Below are 25,556 nucleotides of genomic sequence, written 5' to 3'. Positions count from 1 at the left end.
ATTACTCGGCTTCCCATGCTTGTTATTTAGATATCCTCAACAAGTTAGCAGATTTATTGCTTTTGTTTTCAAAAAAGTTAATGACATTAAGGGTTAAGAAAGTGACTTCGCCTGTAAAAGGGTCAAACTTAGCTTCCGAAATTCAGACGAGCTATATGCAAAATACAACACCACTATCTATTGGACTGCTATTATAAATAGGGGAAAGGTTAAAAATAGAATGCGATGTCATTCAAATAGAGGTTTCGCGGTAATTTTTGTAGAAAACAATTCTAAATTATAAACTGAATATCCTCTGACATACCCTCCAAGTTAACTTGCTCTGTCATTCAGCCAAAGTTCTTCCGCAGATGACATAGTTTCATACGAGCAAAGTACAGAATAATCCTCATGTATAGTGAGCGTACATTGTCAACCTTTGGTTGGGCGTATCTATTCCTCATACAACATACATGTTGTGTCTAGTATTAAATTAATAAAAATTTTGTTTATTATGAATTTTTAGAAGAAAAAAGGCTCAAGCTGGGAAAGCTCAATTGCAGAAGGGAGCAAGAAACCTGTTCACCAAGATGACCATGTATGTAGCAAGTAATATAGACATGAAATATACTTGCTGATTGGTAATATTGTAAAGGATCTGACTCCGGTAGCTGAGTCAGCTTTACTTCCTTACAAGGGAGTCGCAACCTGGGCTACTGGCTGGCCTTGTCCGAGGCCTGATTGACCTGTCCGTGGCGGTCAAGTCAGTCCAAGACAAGAACCTAGTAGTCAGGCCTGCTCCGAAACCAAACCCCCGGCCTGCCTCTAGATCTTTATCTCAGGCTAGTCTGGATCCGCTAATGGCTGGTCTTAGGACTGGATCTCTTGTGCCATGGCACACCCGATCGAGTCTAGACAAAGCCGTGGATCGCCCCTTAGCCTTCTTAGAGTCACCCTGGCAGTTCCGTCTGATGGTTGCAAATGAGCCTGCTTGTACAATCGGTGAGCCAATCAGGCAGGCATCAATAGAAGCAGTTCGTATGTGTATATAGTAGTTTATTAACGATATCTTCAACACAAGTGTTCACAAGTATGAGTGGGTATCAAGCACACCTTGCCTACTTACTGCGCTGGCTTATATAGCCAGCGCCTTTAGTCTAGCTCCGCCTACCGATCTATTTATAGCACAAAGGATATGCAAGATATAACAGGATTAGTACAAGATAAACGTATGGTTATATAACAAAAAGGGCAGTTCAGTAATATGGTTATATAATACAAGGCAGTTCAAGTATGCGATTATATAACATAAAGGAAGTTCGAGAGGTTCGGGTAAATGCTAGTGTGGATATATATATAAGTGAAGTAAATAATATACATGTATGTCCCGGTCCTCCACACTCTCCCCCCTCCCAATTGTTTGGCCAGCGGTGACCAATTAAGGGAATGTTTTCAGCGGAAACGTCGCGCTTGTGCTCTCAATCCCTGAGCTTCTATGCGGCATTCCTCGGCCATCCGGATATAACGTTGGTATCGTTCTTCTTCTCTTTCTGCTCTACGGTTGTACTCTTCCCGCGGGGGCCGTGTATTCTCGTTGGCCCTGGCTACCTTGCTGCTGACAGGTTCCTAGGTCTTGGCACCGGTTCCGGCATATACTCCAGCGATATCGTCCGCACTGACGTGTATCTCCAGGGCGGTCTCGCCCTCTCCTGCTACCTCCATCCCAGCTCCCTTAGGCGATGTGTTTATCTCCCGACTGATGAGTATCGCTTTCCTCTGATTTACCCTTGGAATTACATACTTTCGGGGGAAGGGCTTGTGGACCCGCTCCTCCGATCCTTCGGCGGTCCGGCATCGGTTTAGGTGGACGCGGAGGTCGGCTTGTCCGTCCCTCCCGTCTTCTTGGCGGTTCTCCCGCTCAGTACACCCCTTTTCCGAGATGTTTCGGTCAGATATGATCGATTCTGGTTGCTCTTCCACGTGTTGGCTCGCGGCCATCATTTCTTCTAGCTCGGCAACTGACTCTTTTAAAATTGTGTATTGAGACATCAGTTCTAGATTCGTCCTCAGGCCTTCCCTCTCTATCAAGGTTTCCAGTTTTTCCACCATAACTTTGGTAGACTGGTACCGTTCCCTGAGTTCGGCCTGTCTTTCTCTGGCCTCCGATCCTTTGTCTTCAAGGTCCATTTGGTGGCACACAGTCTGGCCGTATCTGATGGGAGGTCCCACCATGCGCCGGGGTCTCCCGTCTCGTCTTCCTCCCATACTATTTTCTGCTCCCCTTGGTTCTGGGTTTATTCGCACCTCTTCTTCAGCTGGTGCTGGTATAGAAATGTCGGGTTGGGGCAGATCCCTTTGCTCTGTGACCCCGGAGTCGGAGGTCTCATCGACTGAAGTGTTGTCTGCCTCTCCTTCTGTCAGATCCTGCCCAGAAGGCTCCACCGGGGGTTCGGGACAGGGCCCGAGACTCGGTTTCTCGGGTTCTGTGTTGGATACACCGGGTTGCTCTGTTGCCTCTTCAACCCCCTCGGTAGGATCGTGACTGCCCAAGGCAGACCCTCTCTCTCTGGCCAGGACCTCCAGAAGTCGTCTCCCGAACGTGTCACTGTCCATATCCGGGGGCGGTTCCATCCTCTCTTGCCGCGTTGGCGGAGGGTGCTCCCTTCTAGTGTACTCTACTGTGGGCAGCATCTCTTCTAGCCCTTCCAGCCTCCTCTCTCTCCGTCCAGTGGCACCTCTCATGTTTGGCCTCCTAGAGGGTTCCTTGGTGGCCGGGGCCCTCCCATCCGCCTCCGGACACGCATAGTATGGTTTTAGTCTCTCCTCGTTTTGTACTGATATTTGTCCTTGTCTTTCCACTTGGTAAGTATGGTTAGGATTACACCTAGTGACTGTATAGGGTCCCACATATTTGGGCTGTAACTTGGCGTTTTCTCCTCGTCTATGTCTCTTGTTGACCAGCAGTACCAAGTCACCTGCCTCAAACAACGGGGCTCCTCTTCATCCTCCACTCGGATCTTCATTTGGCGTTCCCGGAGGATTTCATACGTTTCCTCCAGTCGGCTGGCCAGTTCCAGTACGTAGGGTTGTACCGCCTGGCCGATGACTGCAACGTGTTCTGAGAGCTGGTCTGGCAATCGCAGTTCCCTGCCCATCACCATGTAATTCGCAGTTTCTCCCGTGGCGGAGTGGGGAGTGCCTCGGAAGGCCCTCATTATCTGTGGTAGCAACAAGTCCCATTCCGTAGGTCCACGGCGCAGGAGCAAGGCTCTTAAGGAATCTCCTAGGCTCCAATTGTTTTTTTCTACTACGCCATTCCCCTAGGGGTGGTATGGTGTAGTCCGTGTTTTGTCTATGTTCCATAGGCTACATAATTCTCCCATGAGTTTAGACTCAAATTGGGCCCCTTGGTAGGAGTGTAATTCCTCGGGTAGGCCAAAATAACAGAACACCCTTTCATCCAGGGTCGTGGCTACCACCGGGGCAGTCGCATCCGGAATCGCTATTGCATCCTGCCATCTGGAGAAGTGGTCGCTAATCACTAGGATCCACTTATTCCCCCGGCTAGTCACTGGCATTGGTCCCACCAGATCGACCGCTAACTTCTGCCACGGTCGCCCGGCATATAATCGGTGTCTGCTCTTGGTTGCGTGATTCCCACCGGTCTTTGCCACCTGACAGATCTCACACGTCTTGATGAGTCGTCTCACGTCGGCATTCAGTCCCGGCCAGTACCAATTGAGCAGTAGTCTTTTTACGGTCTTGTGAACCCCCGCGTGGGCAAGCCTGTGCGTGTCCCACATCACCCGGTTCCGGTCCGCCCGGGGACATAGGGTACACCATCTGGGGTGGCCGTCCGTCGCTAGTCTGACCTCCAGGACGCCGTTAGGGGACAACCTCAGAGCTTCCCGTCTTTTATGTAGGATCCGGAGCTTATTACTCCCTAGAGCCAGCTCCTTCTCTGGTAGCTCTTGATCATTTTTACTGCCCAGTACATCTTGGCCACGGCTTGTGTCCCTTCCACTTGGCTCTGTACCAGCTGTCGGAAATTTCGATCCCCTGGTAGCTTAATTGCGGCCACGGTGTCAGACTCTCCTTCCAGCAATGCCTGTTTGCTAGGGCCCCCGTCTCGATCCTCTATTCGGAGACACTGTCGAAAGTTGTTTGGGCAGACCTGTCGACTCAGGCCGTCGGCATTCCCGTGCTTGACCCCTGATCGGTGTTCTAGTAGGTACGAGAATTCCGACAGAATCTCCAGCCACCGAGCTACTTGAGCCGACGGCTCCCTTCTCCTACACAACCATCTCAGGGAGGCATGGTTCATGCGGAGCACGAACTGTTGTCCATACAAGTAGGGCCGGAAGTGTTTGACGGCTTTTACTACGGCCAGGAGCTCTTGGCGCGTCACACAGTAGTTTTGTTCTGCTGGGCTGAGGGTTTTGCTGTAGTATGCCACCACGGTCTCCCTACCTCCTTGGTTCTGAGACAGGACGGCCCTCACTCCCACATTACTGGCATCGGTGTCCAGAGTATATTGACTCTTTGGGTTGGGATACCCCAACACTGGTGCCGAGATCAGGCCTCGTCGGAGGGTCTCGAATGCCTGTTGTTCTTCTTCTCCCCACCTCCAAGGCTTCCCTTTGCTAGTCAAGATCGTGAGTGGTTTGGCATTAGTGGCGTAATCTCTCAGGTACTGCCGGTAGTACCCTGTGGTCCCCAGGAAGGCCTGCAGTTCCTTTATATTTCGAGGGGTCTGCCATTCGGCCACTGCTTTTACCTTTTCTGGGTCCGTGGACACTCCTTCCGGGCTCACCACATGGCCAAGATACCTCACTTTCCTCTGGAGGAGCTCGCATTTAGAGGGCTTCAGTTTCAGCTGCGCGGCGGCGAGTCTCTGGAAGACTTCTCCCAAACGGGCCAAGTGGGTCTCAAAGTCCGGAGCTATGACGATGATGTCGTCCAAGTATAACAAGAGGGTTTTCCAATGGAGCCCGTAGAGTACAGACTCCATCAGTCTTTGGAAGGTGGCAGGAGCCGACGTCAATCCGAAGGGCAGTACCTTCCACTTCCACAACCCACTTCTCGTGGCAAAGACGGATTTCTCTTGGGCGTCCGGATCTAACGGTACTTGCCAGTATCCACTGGTCAGATCCAACGTACTAAAAAATCGGCTTCCCGCCAGGGCGTCCAGGCTCTCATCAATCCTAGGAATGGGGTACGCATCCTGTTGGGTGACCGCATTCAGTTGTCGATAGTCAATACAAAATCTCCACCCGCCATCCTTCTTCCTCACCATGACGACCGGGGAACTCCATGCTCCATTGGCAGGCTCGATCAAACCCTTTTCCAGCAGTTCCTGTACTTGCTTATCCGCTTCTGCCTCTTTGAGGGGTCCCAACCGGTGGGGGGTTGTCTGACCGGCCTGGCACCCTCCATCAGGACTATGCTGTAGGCTATTTGGTCGGTCCTTCCTACGTCGCCATCATACTTGCTGAACACGTCCTGGTACCTGGTCAGAAGATAGGCCAAGCTCTGCCTCTCTCTTTTGTGCCAGCATCCTGGAAGGGCCTGCCGATACAACTCAACCAGGTGACCCGGGACGGCTTCCCCCGTCCGTACAGCGGCACACCCCACTCCTGATTCGTCGAGGCTCCCATGTTCCGGCCCAGACCAGAGATCCGTCTGTATGTCCTCTTCTTCAACAGCCGTGTATGAGCCAATGACGTGGCCGGCGCCCAACTCTATAGGTTGATGTCCGGGGTTCAGGCATCGTATGGTGACATCACCCCTCTCTCCAGGTCGGTTCAGGCTACAGGCTACGGGTATGTGTGGATCAGAGCCCTCTATCAAGCCCACCGGAACATAATTTTTGGCGGAAATCTTCCCTGTCACTTTTACCTCCGACAAGGGAAGGATAGTAACCTTCTTCCAGGCGTGAACGTTGGACACCATTATCCTCCCGTACTTGTCGGTGCAAGTAAGTTGCCTATTCCCTAGGGAAATGACGAGTCGGCCAAATTCAATCTGACACTTGTGGGAGATCAGGAAAGGCATACCCAGAATAGCATCTTTGCTGATCGTGCTTACAAGGAAGTTCTCCTCTATAGCCACATCCCTGATCCTTCCGGTTAGCCTTATCAGTCCATAAAACTGGAGCTTGCTACCATCTGCCCTGAGTCCGTACCGGTCATTCTCTTCCAGCTGCACCTTCACCCGCTCCGGCATTCTGTCGAACACTTTTTTGGAGAGCAGGTTAGTGTTGAAGCCGGTGTCTATGAGAAACAGTAGGTCTTGCCTCTTTACCTTTCCAGGTAGGAAGTAGCTTGACTTATGGGGTTTCTCCAAGGCCTCAACCCTTGGCAACCCTTCCTCCGCCGCGGCGGTATCGCGCATCTCTTCCTATTTCTTCCTCCTCGGACGTCCCCTAGGCCCCTCCGGTGGTGGACTCTTTTCGAGCTGGTTCTCCAGGCTTTCCTCGGTAGTAGCTGGCTTTGTGCTCTCCCCGTACCGGCCTGTCGGACCCGACACCGGACTCATGTGTTGACCTAGATTCACTCCTCAGAGATGGCTGCCTCGGGTCGGCCCCCGTCCCTCTTTGGGTACCTGCCCCCTGGGGGGTTCGGCCTCATTCCAGCCCCTTTCGCCTCTGGGTCCGTGATACTCTGGTCTCTGGAGATGCTCCGCCATTGCTGGGTCCTCGTTCCATCCTGATCCGGTTGATACGGATCTCCTGAACGGATCAGCGCCGGTGGGGCCATCTCACTCCGACCTAACCTGTCTAGGTTTAAGGTGGGGTTCCATCTGGGTCGCCAGCTCCCCCCTTCCTGATCTGTACAGCGTTGGTCTCTCGAGAGCTTCAGTTACCACTGAATCCGCTCTCTGTCCCGACCCTAGCTGTCCAGATCTTTCGGGGTGCTCGGCCCTAGTCGGACCTCCCTTTCGCCCTGGCCTTTCCCGGCCTCCGGGTGGCCTCTCTGGTTCTTCGGTACGTCCATAAACTCTTCATCTCTCGCTCTGTCTCTGGATCTGGTGGAGGTACTGCCACTGCGCCTGTTTGGCCGCCTGTGGCGAGTCCCTGGGGCTCGCCTCGCATTCCTCTTCCCTCTCGTCCAGTTCCCATAGACTTTGGTAGGGGTTGTAGACGGGAATCGTCTCTGCCGGGGGTCTCTCGACCGGTGCCGCCGTTCTAGCCGGATGCTGCCAACCCTCCGGGTCAACCCCAGATTCCCTTCGACTTGTTTTGTTAAGTTGTCTGCGTTTTTCGTGTCCGGGTGCCCTATTGCAGCCAGCAGGTAGACCTACTGCTGCGAGCCGTAGGCGTTTCCCTGGTCCTGCCTATAGGGCGTCCCCTGATTTGCTTGCCTCCGCGGACAACTTCTCCTCCGGTGGCCTTCCTGGTTGCACCCCCAGCATCTCGCCATTTCCTTTTTCTTGGGCCCGCTTTCTGGAATAGGCTGCGGTCGATGGATGTACAACTTTAACTTGGCCACTTCTTTGGCTAGGTCTGTCACCGAGGTCAACAACAGCTCGAGGGTATTCGGGGTGGTCCTAACCACCACAGCCGGCTCTTCGAAGGCCCGTTCTCCTTCGCCCTGCCCTGTCTCATCCGGCTGGACTGCCCTGACGTCCGACCTGAAGGGTTGGGCTTGGTGAGACGCTGTACTAGGTCAAACCTGTAAGTACTCGTTCCCTGCTCTCACGGCTGCCTCTAACGTAGGGGTAGGCACCGCTAGCAGATGTCTCTGTAAATAAACATTACCCAGTGAACCACAGAACGTGTCCACGGCCATCTCTTCTTTCAAGCGATCCGACATTTCCCCAAACGCGAAGTCGGTCAGCTTCTTTATTTGGGTGGCGTGCTCAAATAGCGTGGCGTGCTGGTCCTTTTTCAGGCCCTGCAGTTTGGCAGGGTTTGCTTCTTTGGGCGTCAGTCCAAACCTGGCACGGAGGTTGTTAAATACGGCGTGTATGGTCTGCCCGCGTCCACAGTCCTTAGCCTGCCCTCGCAGTCTCTCTCGGATGTGTAGCAGCACGGACTCTGGCCCCCAGTCATTTGCAACGGCTACATCGTTGAACTGCCTGATGAAGGCCTCTACATCGCTATTCCCGTCATATTCTGGGGCTCTGAATGTTTCTCTGGCTGCAGGGGGTCCCTGTGTTCCCTGGTTGACGAGCAGTCTTTCCAAGACGCCTGTCAGTCGCTCTAGACCTCCTAGTCCCTCCGTTCGAAGAGCTTCCGGTCTTTCCGCGCTGCGAGTCCGTCTGGTCATACCTGCGTCGTCTTTAGTCCCTGTTAGTTGTCCTGTTGTGGGTTCAGCATATCCCACTGCTGCCACCAGTGTAAAGGATCTGACTCCGGTAGCTGAGTCAGCTTTACTTCCTAACAAGGGAGTCGTAACCTGGGCTACTGGCCGGCCTTGTCCGAGGCCTGATTGACCTGCCCGTGACGGTCAAGTCAGTCCAAGACAAGAACCTAGTAGTCAGGCCTGCTCCGAAACCAAACCCCCGGCCTGCCTCTGGATCTCTATCTCAGGCTAGTCTGGATCCGCTAATGGCTGGTCTTAGGACTGGATTTCTTGTGTCATGGCACACCCGATCGGGTCTAGACAAAGCCGTGGATCGCCCCCTAGCTTTCTTAGAGTCACCCTGGCAGTTCCGTCTGATGGTTGCAAATGAGCCTGCTTGTACAATCGGTGAGCCAATCAGGCAGGCGTCAATAGAAGCAGTTTGTACGTGTATATAGTAGTTTATTAACGATATCTTCAACACAAGTGTTCACAAGAATGAGTGGGTATCAAGCACACCTTGCCTACTTACTGCGCTGGCTTATATAGCCAGCGCCTCTAGTCTAGCTCCGCCTACCGATCTATTTATAGCACAAAGGATATGCAAGATATAACAGGATTAGTACAAGATAAACGTATGGTTATATAACAAAAATGGCAGTTCAGTAATATGGTTATATAATAAAAGGCAGTTCAAGTATGCGATTATATAACATAAAGGAAGTTCGAGAGGTTCGGGTAAATGCTAGTGTGGATATATATATAAGTGAAGTAAATAATATACATGTATGTACCGGTCCTCCACAATATCAATAATACACTTTAATAAAACAGATATCAACTGCGTTATTAAATCCTATTGATTAAACAACTTGTCATGGAAACATCAAAAAAACATTCGTTTCACTACTTTTAATGCAATCTAAATAGCAATGAAATAATAAATATACCTGCCAACTTGTGAATATGTTAAACGCGCATAAATAACATCACAATAACATTTTTAGCAATGAAACTGTTTGCTCTGTCACTTTAGGAATAGTTGACATTGTTTATAATTATGTAACACATTCAAGGACACCGAGAGATGCAAAATGGCTGCATGCATGAAAGATGGCGGTGCAGAGCAGCTGCAGTGGATTCAGTGTGATGAATCCACTGCAATGCACTCCATCCAATGTAGGTAATTATCCTATCATTATTTGTTGCGAAATTTTGCGTTTGTCAAAACCTTTACTGGATGCGCTCCACCTTCGACAGCTGAACTTGTTCCTCCATTTCGTTTTTGGGATATGATGTTTTGCCCTATGTCTATGCTGTTTAGATTCCTTCCATACGCCAGGATAGTAGGGTTTGTGTTGCATCCATTAAGAACACCTCGTTGCGATGAGAATAAGTTTTCAACAAGGTCCGAGTTCAACCGATGGAGATATACTGCTGGAGATAAATCCTGAGTCAATCGTATCTTTACATATGAGAGCATAGCTTTCATCATTGAAGTTAAATCTTCAAAAGCTTGAGGGGATATAAAAGCTTTTGGATGAATCTTAGTTTCTATCCAGCTGGTCAACCATTATAGAACAGGTTTGTTTGATTGGAGTCTTGGGTCAAGCATGCTTGTAACGGGGGAACTACTGGTATAGGTTTCTACCAACTGACTGGCATAAGTTAAAAATTCTATCGTGCCATTCAGATCGGTACGAGCAGCTGCATCTTTATATACCTAGAAATACAGTGTAAAAGTTAGTACAAAACTTAGCATATTAATTCACATAGTAGGTCCAATTACTACTGCTTTGACCAGTTATAGTAATAACTAAAATGTTTGGGATATGCAGACAAATATGTGACAGTTTACTTGTTTGGTTCTTTTAGCGTATTAATGTAACTGCATCATTTATAATTTCTCATTCTGTTCACTACCTTACCTACATACATAAAATATACATAGAATTTCAAAGGTCTTTTCCTGAATTTTATCCACTTGTAGGCCTAGTCGCTATTAGTGAATGCTCACTAGGTATACTACTTGAGGAGTGGAAGAAGCTGGCCAAGACTCGCACTTCCAGAGAAAGTAAATCTCCTTGCTCATCAATTCATATGACACTTGAGAAAGATTTGTTAAACATTCATGTTCTCAGCAGTGTAAAACCTTGCAGTGCATGTATTCTTGTTTTCAAGTGTTGCTTTTGGTGACAATACACACTTTTACCAATTGCATGTCATGTTTTAGACTCAGAGAATGAGTAGTAAAGTTATGTAGCGATCTGAAGCTTCATACTTAGTAAATGTTTAGCATTTTTGGAAATTTAAGTTCACTCAACCGAAACAATGGGTGCACTATTTCTTGAGTGAGGGAGTTTTGGCTACCTGAAAAAAGTGTTGCATAATAAATGTTGCTTTTTACATTTATTGGAGGTTAAAATAATCCTTTAATTTATATTATTTTGGTTCTTTCTAGTCTTAGAAATCTAATATTACATACATTTACAGTGCTTGGGTAGTAAACTCTAGAAATAATGAATCATAGTTAGTTAATTCAGTAGCAGCTTTCCAACAATTTTTGACAGCACATGTCTGTTATAGTGTTCATCTATTGGCATAAATGAACTGATTTAACTCTAAAATAATATATTATACTTGCCTTCATCAGATGTAACATCTCTTTATTCAAAACTTCAACTGCCAAACCATTTCGCATCAGTTCACTATTATCAGGATTAATATGATGTGGAGAAAGTATGTGGTAAACGCAAAGATTGTTAGTACAATAATCCCAGTTGTAAGCATCTCTCCAGTGTGACCAGAGAATGTGATTGGGCTCATGTCGAAGTAAGCGCATACCTCCATCCTTGCTCTTTAAAACGCTATTACTAATATTCTTAAAATCATGCTGTAAATTATATAAATGATTTCTCAGCATTTATTTTCAATAATTGTATTGTTTCAAATTATTTTGGAGAGGTTATCATGCTGTAAAACAAAAAGCTTATTGGCTGTAGATATATTACAGTGGTCATTACAGATTATGTTAAACATAATATGTTTACATGGGTATTTCATCACTTGAAAATCCATGTATTTATATCTTACCATAGCATCCATCATCATAACAAGTGAGTATAATTAGCCTGTCTTGACAAACTGTTGTTTTTGCGAATTTGTCCCCGTCGAGCGGGCGAGCAACAACAGCTTATCACAAGACCTACTGCACCTGATGCATCAGCTGCACTAATAGGGAGTTGTTCTCTTCCGTCCACGCGGCTAATGTCATGCGATGTTATGTCGGTCGCTCCATTGGTAATCAACAGATTTCACGCAAAAATTTATGTAGAAAAATTAAGATAAGAATGTTTAACTAGCGACCCGTCTCTGCAGTAAACTTTAGTAGAATTTGAGAACTTAGGCAACAACAGCGACTAAACATGTCGTTATTTGTGCGCTCAGTCAGTTTTATTTCTATTTTTGTATCAGTCAGTTTTATTTGTTTTTATTGATTTGACTTTCAATTTATTTTATTCTTAAGTTCTGCTAAAGTTTACCACAGAGACTGGTTTTTTATTAAACCTCGTAATCTTCATTTTTACATAAATTTTTGCGTGAAATCCGTTGGTGACTAATGGAGCGACCGACATAACATCGTATGACATAAGCCGCGTGGACGGAAGAGAACAACTCCTTATAAGTGCAGCTCATGCATCAGGTGCAGTAGGTCTTGTGACAAGCTGTTGTTGCTCGCCCGCTCGACAGGGACAACTCCGCAAAAACAACAGTTTGTCAAGGCAGGCTAGAGTATTACATGCTCATTCTGAAGTGAGGAATATAAGCCCTTTGATTATATTGTGCAATCTCGAGTGAGGAACATAGACTAAAGTGAGTATAATATGCTCTTTATGAAGTGAGGAATATAGGCCCTTCGAGTATATTGCGCAATTTTGAGTGAGGAACATAGACCCTTGTGAGTATAATATGCTCGTTATGAAGTGAGGAATATAGGCCCTTTGATTATATTGCAAAATCTCGAGTGAAGAACATAGACCCAAGCGAGTAAAATATGCTCATTATAAAGTGAGGAATATAGGCCTTTTGATTATATTGCGCAATCTTGAGTGAAAACATAGACCCAAGTGAGTATAATATGCACTGTTATGAAGTGAGGAATATAGGCCCTTTGAGTATATTGCGCAATTTCGAGTGAGGAACGTAGACCCAAGTGAGTATTGTGATGGATTTACCAAGCTGAGCTGCTTTAATTGCTATAAGCATTCAGCTATTCTCAGATTAGCCCTATGATTTAAACGCCAGCTTGCGTGGAAAGCCCGTTGATTAACACTCAGCCCTTGCTATATAAGCAAAGGTGCTTCAGTGTTAAGACGGGAAACAAAGAGCACAGAGCCAGCGATACAGAGTACAAACGACAGAACTAAAGACTGAGAGTTACGTTCTTAATTTGCATTAAGAACAGTGCGGTAACATTAACCTACCTTTGTGCAGCTTTGTATATTTTTGGTAACATATATATTGCTTAACATTCTTGCATTTACAAGTGCAACTGTTTTGAGTATTTATTATTGTAACTCATTTCAGCATTACGCTAGATTGTAGTGAATTGTATCTAATTGTCCTATCTTCTCATGTTTATAGAGCTTATGTGAATAAAAGCCATTATTCACCAGACCCTTTGTTTGCAACAATTACAGTTGTGCATGAGAGCTATTACTCATTCGGTATAAGACAACTTGTCCGCAGAACCCACTTGCTAGTGGCTAGTCAGCGCTGACTTCCACAACATTGGTGGCAGCAGTGGGATATCTGTAATCCTGTTGCTACTGAAAGTTTAGCTGTATGCACAACTTAGTAATTGTTAAACAGCTCTCCGGATAAAAAAGATGACTCAAGGCGGAGACCCCAGAATGTCTACTAATCCATTTCTGCCATAAGTAAGCCATTCTTGGATGCGACTAATCCATTTACTGATACTGATGAGAAACAGCCAAAGCAAATCATGCCCTCCGATACATCAGTACACGTTGATGGGATCATCAACGTGTACTGATGTAACGTCACTTCATTGACGATAATTACCAGAAATATGTGTTGGAACTGCAGGACAGACAGGCTGCCAGCAGTCGCATATCTTCTTCAGCAGCAGAAGGACTCCACAATTTGGCACATTCTACTGTTTCCACTCTCCGACCAACGGAGCAGCTACAGTCAACCAGGTTGGTCGAGCCTGCTTCAGAGAAGGGTGATAGTTGTTGGTCTACCCAAGAGTTGTTGCGCACACTCAAAAGACAACTAGACCAAGTCTGTAATAAGAAGGCTGAGGTTCCTAACTCTACACTCAGTGGTCGAGTGGATCTCAGGTTACCACACTTTGATGGGCATGGAAATGTAAACTTATTTATACAACAATTTACTTAAATTTGTGACGTAAGCCGATGGGATGACCGAGTCGTACTAATACAACTAAAATCCTGCTAAGAGCAAACAGCCAAAGGCTGTGGAAGAGCTGAAACGGTTGCTGAAGTAAATATGAAGCTACTACAGATGTTCGGACTGTCTGCATCTAAAGCAAGAGAACAGCTGCACTATTTAAACCGACGAGCAGGAGAAGATTACCTATCGTTGAGTAACAGAGTAGAGAGGCTGTCGACGTTAGCCTATGGTGATCTTTGGGTGTGCTGTCGAGAATGAGATGGCCTTAGAACACTTCCAGCGAGCCATGGATGACCCTGCACTTCGGCGGCACCTGCTGCTGGTCAAGGCTTTAAATCTGGAGGAAGCCATAACTGCAGCAAGACATTATGAAATAGCTGGGCGTCAACCAGTACAGCCCTCAAGAACTAGAAATCCTCCAAGAGTTACCCAAATAGATAATCCAAGCGGTATTAGTGGCAAAGCTGCAAAAGACAACTCTGAAACGGATCTGGCTACGGCTCTATTTTCCATGTCATTAGAACTGGAAAAACAGACAAAGCTGATAAAAGATCAGTCTGCCCGGATTGCTGCTCTAGAGCAAAAATGTGTTGACACAACCAATGTCTAGTCTCGTAGAGCCAGATGTTGGTTCATATGTGGAGACTCTTCCCATCTGATGCGGAGTTGTACATTAAGGAAGAAAAGACCACCACCATCCACAAACCCTAATCAAGAAAACTAGCAAGGTTCACTCCTAAGATTACGGGTAAAGTGGGTGGACCGGTGTCAGATACCCGTTACAGAAAGCCAAATAGGCAGGGCAGGAGAGAAACAAGGGTGAGCCAACCAGACAGTCCTGGTGAGTTGTCACAATTAAAACCAATCATTATGAAACCTGATTTGCTTCCCTTGCCTCTTCATTGCTCTGGAGATGCCGCGAACCCTCCGGTAGGTCAATCTATTTGCAGTACTAAGGTTGATGCAGAGCATCCTTGTATAAATTTTGCAGCCACTGCTTTTGCACTCTATATTCCAAGAAAAGTTGAGGGCTGTTCAGTACACTATTTAGTAAATAGTGGATGTACCCTCAACTTGCTGGCAAGGAGAATGTTTGATAGGCTGCCATGGAAGTTTCTTGGTGGATTGCTGGCATTTTAACACACTACAGACACTCTGGCAGATGGATCTGGTTTGAACTTTTATGGACAGATAAAATTAGCTGGCAGATTAAGCTCAGAACCAATCGAATTAGACTTTGTTGTTGCAGATATTGAGCCAGAAGCTATACTTGGAATGCCCTTTTTAGTAAGCCATAATTGTCTAGTTAGTTGTTTAGACTCTACTGTTGTGATGAATAGTAAACACCTTAGATGCACCAACCAGCGTGGTATAGATTTTGTTAGTAGAGTACAGGTAATTGCTAATGAATCTTCCTGCTAGATCTGAACAGTTGGTTCAGTGTCGGTTGTTAAATAACATTTGTACCCCTGTTGGCATAGTAGGAAACACCAGAGTTGCGGCCAAGCATGGCATAGCTATTGCTGCTAGTGTAGGAAATTTTTTGTTAGATGCATTAATCCTGCAATGCAAGTATGTCATCTTAATGCTGGATCTATTATAGGGCAGTGTGTCAGCTTAGAGAAGGGACAGATTGTCAATTCATCTGTTCATATGATGGATGGGAACCACAGGAAGCGTGTCTCAGATGAAAATATCTCTGCTATTCCATCTCACTTGGAGAGCCTATATGAAGAGGCAACTGAGGCATGTTCTCATCTTTCGCAACGCAAAGCGATTGCCAAGTTGTTGCATAGCTTCAGTGATGTCTTTTCGAAAGGTGACTCTGATCAAGGACTGACTTCTTTAATCAAACATTCTATCCCTGTTAAGGCGATGTCAAAGCCAATTAAACAGGCTCCAAGACGTTTAGGGGTGGAGAAAGAAGCCGAGGTCAGCAAGCAAGTTCACGAGTTGTCAAAGCAAGGTTTTATTGAGCTTGCATATGAAGCATGGAGCTCTCCTGTTGTACTCGTGAAAAAGAAAGATGGCAGCTGGAAGTTTTGCATTGACTATCGCACATTAAATGCTATTACAGTCCATGATGCTCACCCCTGCCTCGTATAGATAAAAGTCTGGAGGCCTTGGCTGGCAGCAAACTGTTCTCCACACTGGATCTCATGAGCGGCTATTGGCAAATACCATTAGATGAAGATGCTAAAGAAAGTCGGCATTTTGCACTAGAGAAGGCCTGCGGAGATGGAAAGTCTTGCCATTTGGTTTGACGGCAGCTCCGGCAACATTTCAACGAATGATGGAGCAAGTGTTACAAGGACTGCATTGGAAGACTTTGCTGCCATATCTAGACGATGTTATAGTCATGGGTAACAGCTTCGAAGAACATTACCTCAACCTTGAAGAGGTCCTATCTCAGCTTCGATCAGCCAAGCTCAAGCTTAAGCCACCCAAATGCCATCTCTTTCAAGAAGAAGTGGCATATTTGGGACATATAGTTAGTAGTAATGGTGTAGCGACTGGTCCAAAGAAAATATTTGCTGTTGCTACTTGGCCATCTCCAAAGACTGTGACCGAGCTACAATCTTTTCTTGGGACTGTTGGTTACTATCGTCAGTATGTCTAGGACTTTGCCAACAAAGCCCGACCACTGACAAAGCTAACCAGTAGAACAGCCAAGTTTGAATGGACTGAAGAGTGCCATGCAGCTTTTAACATACTGAAGCAGTCGCTACTGACGGCCCCAGTTCTGGGTTATCCAAACCCGGCCCTTGACTATATTCTGGACACAGATGCTTCTCTTAATGGGGTTGGTGCAGTTTTGTCTTAAATCCAAGATGGCCAGGAACGGGTAATATCCTATTATAGTCGTGCTTTGTCACGTGCGCAGCAAAAATATTGTGTGACTAGAAGAGAACTGTTAGCTGTTGTTAAAGCTGTTGCTCATTTTCGTCCATATTTGTATGGTAAAGAGTTAAAAATTCGTACTGATCATGCTTCACTTTTATGGTTATGCAGGAGGATTACGCCTTCTGCCCAAGTTGCAAGATGGTTAAAGATCTTGAGCGTTTCACCTTTGCCATAGAGCATCGACCAGGGAGCAAACATGGGAACGCTGATGGGTTATCAAGGAGGCCATGCCACGACTGCACCAAATGTGACAGAGTAACCAAACAATGTGGAGGACCAAGGATGGGCTAAATTTGACATGTACTATCAAAGGGGGCACAAAATGAAAACCCTGTGTGTACTAGGATTGCTGGAGAGAAGTTGATTGCACAAGAGTGTGCCGATGACTTATCGGATGAAAACCGCATTCATGAAGTGGTTGGTACAGACTGTAAAGCATCAGCTAGGAGTAGACCAGAGTCCTCGCAAGCTGCCAGCTTAATCGTAACTAACGGTGATGGTTGTTGCATGGTAAAAGATTCCAGCACTAGTGATGACTGCCAGAATGATGAGGAGCAGACAACTTTAGATTATTCTTCTCATCAACAAGGAGGTCGCAACCAACCTTCACCAACACCACAGTCGGATACACCTGGCTCTGATGAACTGTGTCAGGCTCAGTTGCTCCCAAGTGATATTGCGACTATCTACAATGCTGTCAAGAATCAACAATCTCTGGATCCAGCTATAGTCAACCTTGGCAGTACAGAATTATGAAAGCTTAACACCATGCTCTCTTTAATGCAAATAAGAGAGGATCAAGTGCTGGTAACTTGTATACTTGTTGGGAAAAGATCACGGGAGGGGATACTTTGTCCCATGAACATGCGGAAGCAGGTGGTGTGGAACACGCATACCCTTTCTCATGCTGGGATAATGAGGACCCTCCGGAAACTTAGACTGACATGGTACTGGCCTGGAATGACGTCTGATGTTCGACGTATAGTGAACAGCTGCGAAATATGCCAACGAGTGAAGTCTGTAGGGTTGCATCATTCTTCAAGTCATAGACCTCTCTGGATTGGCCGTCCTTGGCAAAAGGTTGCGATTGACTTAGTTGGACCGCTGCCTTTGACCCCTCAAGAAAACAGATGGATTTTAGTGTCGACAGATCATTTCACTCATTGGCAGGATGCTGTACCTCTACCTGATGCTACAGCTCCTATAATTGCTGAAGCTTTAGATAGCCGCATCTTTTGCTACTTCGGATTACCCAAAAGAGCTCCATAGTGACCGAGGAACACAGTTCGAAGGTGACCTTATGGCAGAACTTTGCGCCATGTGGAGAATTACTAAAACTCGGACAACTGCCTATCATCTCCAATCTAACGGGGTGGTGGAACGTGGAAATAGAACCTCGGGCGATTCCCTTCGCTATCTTCTACTTAGTCAGATGGAAGCGCAAGAGCTGGGACATTGTGCTACCACAGATCATGAGGGCCTTTAGGGCAACTCCACATGCAGCAACAGAAGAAACTGCAAACTATTTGATGCTAGGACGGGAATGTAGGTTACCTGACCAGCTATTAAGTGGTACACATGATGTCGATGAGACTACACGAAGTGAATACGCCTCCCATATGCAAGACCAGTTAGATACTGCTTACCAGTTGATTCGCACTCAACAAATGCTACCTCCTAGATTACCTGAACAGGAGGATGCAATATTCAAAGAAGGAGATCTGGTGTTAGTGCAAAACAAACGGAGACGTAAAGGGATTCACCCAAAATTACTACCAAAGTTTAATGGGCCATTCACTGTAAAGAAAGTCTTTGACAACGGCACTTATAAAGTTTCTGGTCAAGGAACCATCAATGAATGCGGTCTCAAGCTATTCACACCGGCATCTGATCCAGCTGGACAACTGAGAAGCCCAAGGACCAGCTCGGATGTTGACCAGTCAAGGAATGATTCTCCCAGTAATATAGAAGAGCATATCGGACCTGAAGAGAATCCAGCATCACCAGATGCTGCACTCGATCAGCATTTTTATGATCTCAACATGTCCTGGGAAAAACAAGTTCCGCTTACTGAATGGCCAAGGCGAGTCTTGAGAAAACCTCCCTGGTTGAAGGATCATGTGTTATATTGAGCTTCGAGGCCTTAAAAGAAGATATTGGTATGTCCGATGACACCAAGTTTGGAAACTCACTTGGGGAGTCTCGGATGCCTTTATCTACGGTCTCAAGCCTCGCTATAGCATCAACCATCACTCAAAACATTCAACTCACTCGAACCAGCTGTATTATTAGGACAACTAAGCATTGTAACCTAAGGTTACAGAAGTAGAAGTTACTTCTGTAACCTTACTGAAGTAGATCTAAACATTAGTGTCAACAGAGTTACTTTGGGCCTACGCTGCTTGGTATCAAAAACGTTAGTGAACGAATGTTCTTTCATTTTAGGAATGGATGGCATAAAGAAGCTTGGTGGTGTATGTATTAACCAAGAAGGTGATGTATCTTTTGGGGAAGTAGCACCACTAGTAGCAAAATGCACAAAACCGCCACAGCTCGAGTGTCAGGTAGATGATTCGGACTTCACAGCAAATTTTGATGGTGAAAAGTGGACAGTGAGTTGGAAGTGGAAAGGAAATGAACCCTTGTTGTCAAATCAGTGTGCTCAGTACACTATCAAGGAAAACTGTAAGCAACAGTACATTAATGAGATTGAGCAGTGGATCCATGATGGTCGGTTGGTGGAACACGATGAAGGAGTACATGGAACTGTAGATGGACTAATTCCATTAATGGCAGTGTTCCAGCCCAACAAACACAGGAAAGTTAGACCAGTGATGGATTACAGTCGAGAGCTTAATGACTATATTAGTTTTAATCCAGGCCAGGGTGTTGCAATTTGTCAAAAAAAGCTTAGAAAGTGGCGACAGATGGGCAATAACGTATGCATGCTAGACTTGCAAAAAGCCTATCTGCAGTTACACGTGGCTACAGATTTGCAAAAGTTTCAGGCGCGCTACTGTAACAAAACGTTTGTCATGACAAGAATGAGATTTGGGTTGAATGTCGCCTTAAAAATAATGTCTAAAATCCTATCTAGGGTGCTATCACTGAGTGAGACGGCAAGAAAAGGAACTGCTCACTATATTGATGACATCATTGTCAATCAAGACATGGTGACTGTAGCAGAAGTGAGAAACCATTTGCAGAGATACGGTTTAAAGACAAAGGAGTCTGAGAGCATAATTGATGCCAGAGTGCTTGGTCTGCGGGTCATTCGCCAGGGCTCGGCACTTATGTGGTTGAGAGACAATGATATAATCCAAGAAATATCCAAACCAGTGAGTAAAAGACAACTTTTCTCTGTATGTGGCAAATTGACAAGCCATAATCCTGTTGCAAGTTGGCTACGGGTATCTTGCAGTTATTTAAAATGCAGGTCAAGTGAGTATGATTGGAATGAGATGATTCCAGAGTGCATTGTGGGAATGTTAAAAGAAGTAGTGGAACGTGTGAATCGATAGGACCCAGTAAAGGGAAAGTGGGTTGTTTCTAAGGCCAAAAGGGCAACAGTTTGGTGTGATGCTAGCAGTTTAGCTGTTGGAGCAACTGTGGAAATAGGTGTTCAGCAAGTAGAAGATGGAAGTTGGCTCCGCAAAGATGAGGGAGTGCATATTAACGTGGCAGAGTTGGAAGCAGTGATCAGAGGGTTAGGCATGGCAATTAAGTGGGGTGTGACGGAGATAGTACTTATAACTGACTCAGCAACAGTGTACGGCTGGGTGAAATCGATCATTTCTGATGCAAAAAAGCCAAAAGTAGGTGGCCTTGGCGAAATGATTATAAGCAGACGGCTGAGCATGATTAGTGAATTGGTAGAGGTTTATCAGTTGAGCCTGGAAATACAACTGGTCAGATCGGAGGACAATATTGCTGACAAACTAACACGAGTACCCAAAAAGTGGCTGAAGGAAAAGGTGTGTGCTGCTGCATGCACACGTGCTGCAGACTCAAAAATCAGAGACATGTTATGGAATTTGCATGACACACACCATCTTGGAGTTGACAAAACACTTTATGCAGCACAGGCTAAGTGTGGTCAAGCAGTAAGTCGTGCAGATGTTGAGCAGGTTGTTTCAGAGTGTCAAGTATGCAAGCGTGTCGATCCACCTCCTGTTAAGTGGGAAAAAGGAAGTCTAATTGTGGAAGATAACTGGTGGCGACTAGCCACAGATATTACACACTACAATGGAACAGCATACCTTACCGTAGTAGACTGCGGACCAAGCAGATTTGCAATCTGGAGGAGGCTGCGAAATGAAACATCTGAAGCAGTAGTTGCGGAATTAGACCAGTTATTTCGGGAACGAGGTTCGCCAGTACAATTACCTTCTGACAACGGGCCATGCTATAGGAGTAACAAATTTTCCGCGTTTGCTAAGAAATGGAATTTGCAGCACTTGTTTAGTTGTGCACATAAAGCCTCAGGAAATGGGATTGTAGAAAGAAACCATAGGACTATAAAACGTATGTTAGCCAGGACTGGCAGGAGTGTTCAGGGGATGCTGTATTGGTACAACCACAGTCCAAATTTTGCTAAAGTAGAACCCGCTGAATCACTGTTCAACTATCAGTTAAGATCGCTACCTGACACCGCAACCAACTCACTGAGACATGCCAAGACACAATTGAATCCATTCAAGCCCGGAGATATAGTTTATGTGAAGCCGGTCAAGTCAAAGTGTACTACGATTTGGCCGACTTGCAGAATCACAGCACTCTTATCAAACACTGCTGCTAAAGTAGATGAAATACCACGACATATAGCAGATCTGCGGCTTTGTCACAGAATCTCACCAAGTAATTCAGCCAGTGATGCAGAAGTTTCTATAGACTTACCATACCAATTACCACCCAACGACGATAATGACATAGACAGTGAAAACGAAAACAGTGCGAATCAAGAAATAGTAGACCATAATGAGGCTCGTGTCAGCCATAGAGAACGCCGCCCACCACAATGGTTGGCTGATTTTTATGTAATTGACTGATGTGATTTAGAAATCAGGAGGAGGTGTAAATAGGATTTGTCTGAACATGTAGAAGTAGTAATCATTTAATATTGTTTATGTTTTATGTCATGCTTTGCTGCATAAGTAATGCTTGCTAATATTTGTACTGTATCATCAGTGTGCGTAATGCTTACAGCCTAATGCTTCTAGTCTGACAGCTTACTCTTGTCAGCTTCAACTATAGTTGCCCATAGACAGTGCTCGCAGCTAGTAGATGCCACAGGAATGTTTATGTAAACATTGCAGTAGGCTCCATACCCGCTCGATAGAGCAATAGTGTGTTATGCGATGAGTCAGTCCCAGGGCTGATACTCTGAAAAAAGCACCCACCTGGATAGGCCCAGGCTTGGATATTGTACCCCCAATCACCTGGTTGATCAATTTGAAATACACCCCCTAAACACTGGGAGTTCCCAAGAGGGCGCCCAGGTTTCACGCCCCGCTAAACATCCAATATGATTCATGCATTAATAAAGAAAAACAAGCTACAAACAAAATTTTCAATTTTATTTAAATACGTTTTGATTTCGGATTTTTCGTTTGTTTAGTATTGCAAAAACGATCGTTTTTTCTTCTGCAAACGGCTTATTTTTTTGTTGCTAACAGAGACAAACATATTGTAGTTTACTATTGGTAAAAAAATTAAACAAAAAAGGCAATTAGCTAACCATAAATAAATTTATATAAACCGTTCGTGTGGCGACATAATAGTTGCTCTGCCCACTAATGTCAGTATCGCAAAACGACAAAATATCGCTATGCCTGCAAAAGGATTAATAAAACTGATTCCAAACAACCATCAGATCATCATTTCCATTCACAAAGAAAAACATAATGAATATCAATGAAATAAATATCATATCATTCATTCTGAGTATATTGCTAAAGGGTTGCTAAGATGATGCAGTGTCGACTGTCTCTTTTCCCTTCCTTTCCTGTTAGCAAGCAAGCAGCAGCAATCTGCTTTAAAATGAAGACTGGAATTTCGGTGCAATTTCTTAGTATTACTTTGGCTGAATAAAACCTTAACGAGCATGGGCCCTTTTACTGGCTTGCTTGTGGAAACACCCCCTAAGGTAGCAAATTCACTGACAGTGCCCTATGGTCTGAAAACCCCCCCTAAAACGTGATTTTGGGCCGAACCTAATGGGCCTTTTAGGGGAGAGTATCAGCCCTGGGGAGTCAGTTAAATTAGAGCAGTGCTGCTGTGTACATGTAATCACTTGCTGCGAATAAAGTGCTTTGACTAATTGTATTCTGTGTGTGTGACGAGAAAGTCATCAACTAGCCACATGAAAAAGATGGTTTTTTGCGTATTCTAATTTAATAATTCGTGTATTATCACTACTACTACATTTTTAGTGAACGTTCATTCGTCAGATCTTTTTATTTTCTTTCAAGTTCAGCAGAGCGGTTTGTATTTTTCCGACGGCGTGATTTCGCGACGACGGTTTTAATTTAAACAGCAATAATTGCATTTGCTTTAGAAGTTGTCTGTCCTTTTTAGAAATTTCATCCGATTTTGCAGAAAAGTGCGGACACATAGGACCTTGCCGAACATAGGGCGTGCGGAACATAGACCTGTCACCAAATTTAAAACTAATATTCAGTATCAGTGCTCGAGTTTGTGATATGAGCACTGAAGGCGCTTCTTTTTCAATTAAGGACCTCCAAAGCAATATAGTATTGATCTAAAATTATCTGAAAAACGATTATCGTTATCACGTTTGCGTTTATATGCTGTTACGTGGTTAACGCAAGGACCCTCCCGTACACGATAACTCCGACGGAACACAAATGATTGAGTATTTCTGCACCTCTCTTGTGGATTTGTGTGTTGTATAAACGTGTACATTCACATGTATTGATGTGAAGAAGAACAGAGTCCGTCTTTTTTATCCCTTATATTCTTTCAATACTGCCTTATACTATCTAATCTACTAGCTTTATCCACTCACCGTAATTACCAAGACCACCTTTACTGCCTTGAGCTTAGACACCAATGTAGCATGAGCCTAACAAATCCCATAATACAGCAGTGTGGTTATTTATCTCTGCGGTGTATAATCCTACTGAGATGATCAAGTAATGACAGCTTAGTCTTGTTGTGTGCGTTCAGGAAGAAATGATGTTATCCATAATCTACTTTATATATGTGATCAATCCTTATTGTGGTAATCAATACTCATATTTTACAACATGTTTTCTACAAGGTAATCTGAATGCACACGCAATATCAGTGTTGAATGTGCTTTCTATTTTACCCTATTTTGATTGTTTAGTTTTATGCACTTTTTGACTTGTGGGAACTAATTTGATTATTACCGATTTACAGACCTGGCAACCCAAGAGTGGGGCAATGCGTGAGATTTGGTTTTGGGGCAATTGATGTATCAATGATAGTATATATAAAATTGTGGAAATTGGGACAAAAATCTCACGCATTTCTTATTATATGTGTATAGAACGTTAATAGTCACTAATAAGCCTGGATGGCTTAGATTAAAAGTAGTCAAGAAAGTTATTAAGCAAAGCAACTTTTATTATTTTATCTCCATTTTACTGCGCATGCGTAACAGGACACATAATCTCAAAGTAATTAAAAGCAGTTAATCTCAAAGCAAACACAACATCCCTCAGGGACTATTATAACAAGTTCGTAATAAAAACGTAAACTAATAAATGTATCGAACAATACAAAATTCCAAACCACGAGTAATCCTCGGTAAATGAGTATAATATATTTGAACTGTTAAGACCTAAACTACAGGCCAAGCACCAGAACTCAAAGCGACTCATTAAGACATTACAAACTCTTTGAACTTCGATGGGAGTTTCCGCTCTGGCGAGCTAACTCGAGGGGTGGTAGTTTCAGGGACTAACTCGATGGGAGTTTGGTGAGTATTCGAATCAATCTTCTTAGCTACAGACATATGCCGCCTGATGGCACGGCCATTAGGACTAGAACAAACCATGTCAGACCCTTGGACATCGATTACTTGATACGGTTCTGGGCTATAATTAGTATCAAGTTTACCTTTGACCTCACGTCTCATCACTACGGTATCACTTTGGTCAATTGACTGTTCTTTAGAATTTCTATCTGCATATTCTTTCATCTTTACTTCGTACTGCGCATCCCGATCTCTGGCTTCATCGACAGCGCTGGGTGGATCACCAGCTAACATGGGTAGTTTTGTGCGCATTTCACGACCAAACATCAACGCGAACGGAGTCATACCAGTAGCGGTGTGTGGTGTGGCTTTATATGCCATTGAAAACTCTACTAGGGCTTTCCTCAAGTCTTTTCCTTCAGCCTTAGCGATTTTGAGAGCTTTCAGAATAGTTCGATTTGCTCGCTCGACCTCGCCATTCGCTTGGGCCAAAGGGGGGTTGTAGAAATCCATTGAATACCACACTGACTGAGATATGACTGGAATTCGTGGGACACAAACTTGGGACCGTTATCAGACCTCAACGATTCAGGGTACCCGTATAAAGCGAAGTAGCTTTCCAGAAACGAAACAGTGGTGTCACCTTTAGTACTCTTCAGAAACTAAGTTTCAAACAACCGACTGAAATAGTCAATCAACACAACGACAGACCGACCATCTGGAAGCGGGCCAAGATTATCTATGCTGCAAAACTTTCAGGGACCATCGGGCATTTTAGTGGAAGTGATTGGGACAGGGGGACCGTTGGTGCTCACAAGTTGGCAGGGCATACACTGACGACACAAAATCTCCGCATCTTTATCGATTCCGGGCCACCAGACTTTAAGCCGAAGCCTCTGCTTAGTCTTAACTATCCCCTGGTGTCCCTCATAGGCTAAGCTGAGAACCTGCTGTCAAAGACTACTTGAGACAAAGATCCGATCACC

The 25,556-nt window shown here is 45.1% G+C and overlaps 2 protein-coding genes across 2 annotated transcripts; one reads left to right on the top strand and one right to left on the bottom strand.

The window, feature by feature from the left end:
• Positions 1-19,054: 19,054 nt before the first annotated feature.
• LOC137388590 (uncharacterized) lies at positions 19,055-21,655 on the top strand. The gene is made up of 2 exons (XM_068075071.1): positions 19,055-19,945; positions 20,129-21,655. Exons 1-2 carry the CDS (start codon positions 19,055-19,057, stop codon positions 21,653-21,655), a joined length of 2,418 nt encoding a protein of 805 aa, XP_067931172.1.
• Positions 21,656-24,474: 2,819 nt separating this feature from the next.
• Positions 24,475-25,083, bottom strand: LOC137388589 (uncharacterized). The gene has a single exon (XM_068075070.1). It carries the CDS (start codon positions 25,081-25,083, stop codon positions 24,475-24,477), a length of 609 nt encoding a protein of 202 aa, XP_067931171.1.
• Positions 25,084-25,556: the final 473 nt, after the last annotated feature.

The sequence above is a fragment of the Watersipora subatra genome, chromosome 2 (assembly GCF_963576615.1).
Source record: "Watersipora subatra chromosome 2, tzWatSuba1.1, whole genome shotgun sequence".
Taxonomy (NCBI): Eukaryota; Metazoa; Bryozoa; class Gymnolaemata; order Cheilostomatida; family Watersiporidae; genus Watersipora; species Watersipora subatra.
This window is presented reverse-complemented; position numbering and strand designations above follow the sequence as displayed.

Bases quoted from the DNA above. Each gene is read 5' to 3' on its own strand.
- LOC137388590 (XM_068075071.1), top strand. From the start codon at position 19,055: ATGGATGGCATAAAGAAGCTTGGTGGTGTATGTATTAACCAAGAAGGT. The intron at 19,946-20,128 runs GTGAGTAAAAGA...GTGAATCGATAG, and splicing joins TCCAAGAAATATCCAAACCA to GACCCAGTAAAGGGAAAGTG.
- LOC137388589 (XM_068075070.1), bottom strand. From the start codon at position 25,083: ATGGATTTCTACAACCCCCCTTTGGCCCAAGCGAATGGCGAGGTCGAG.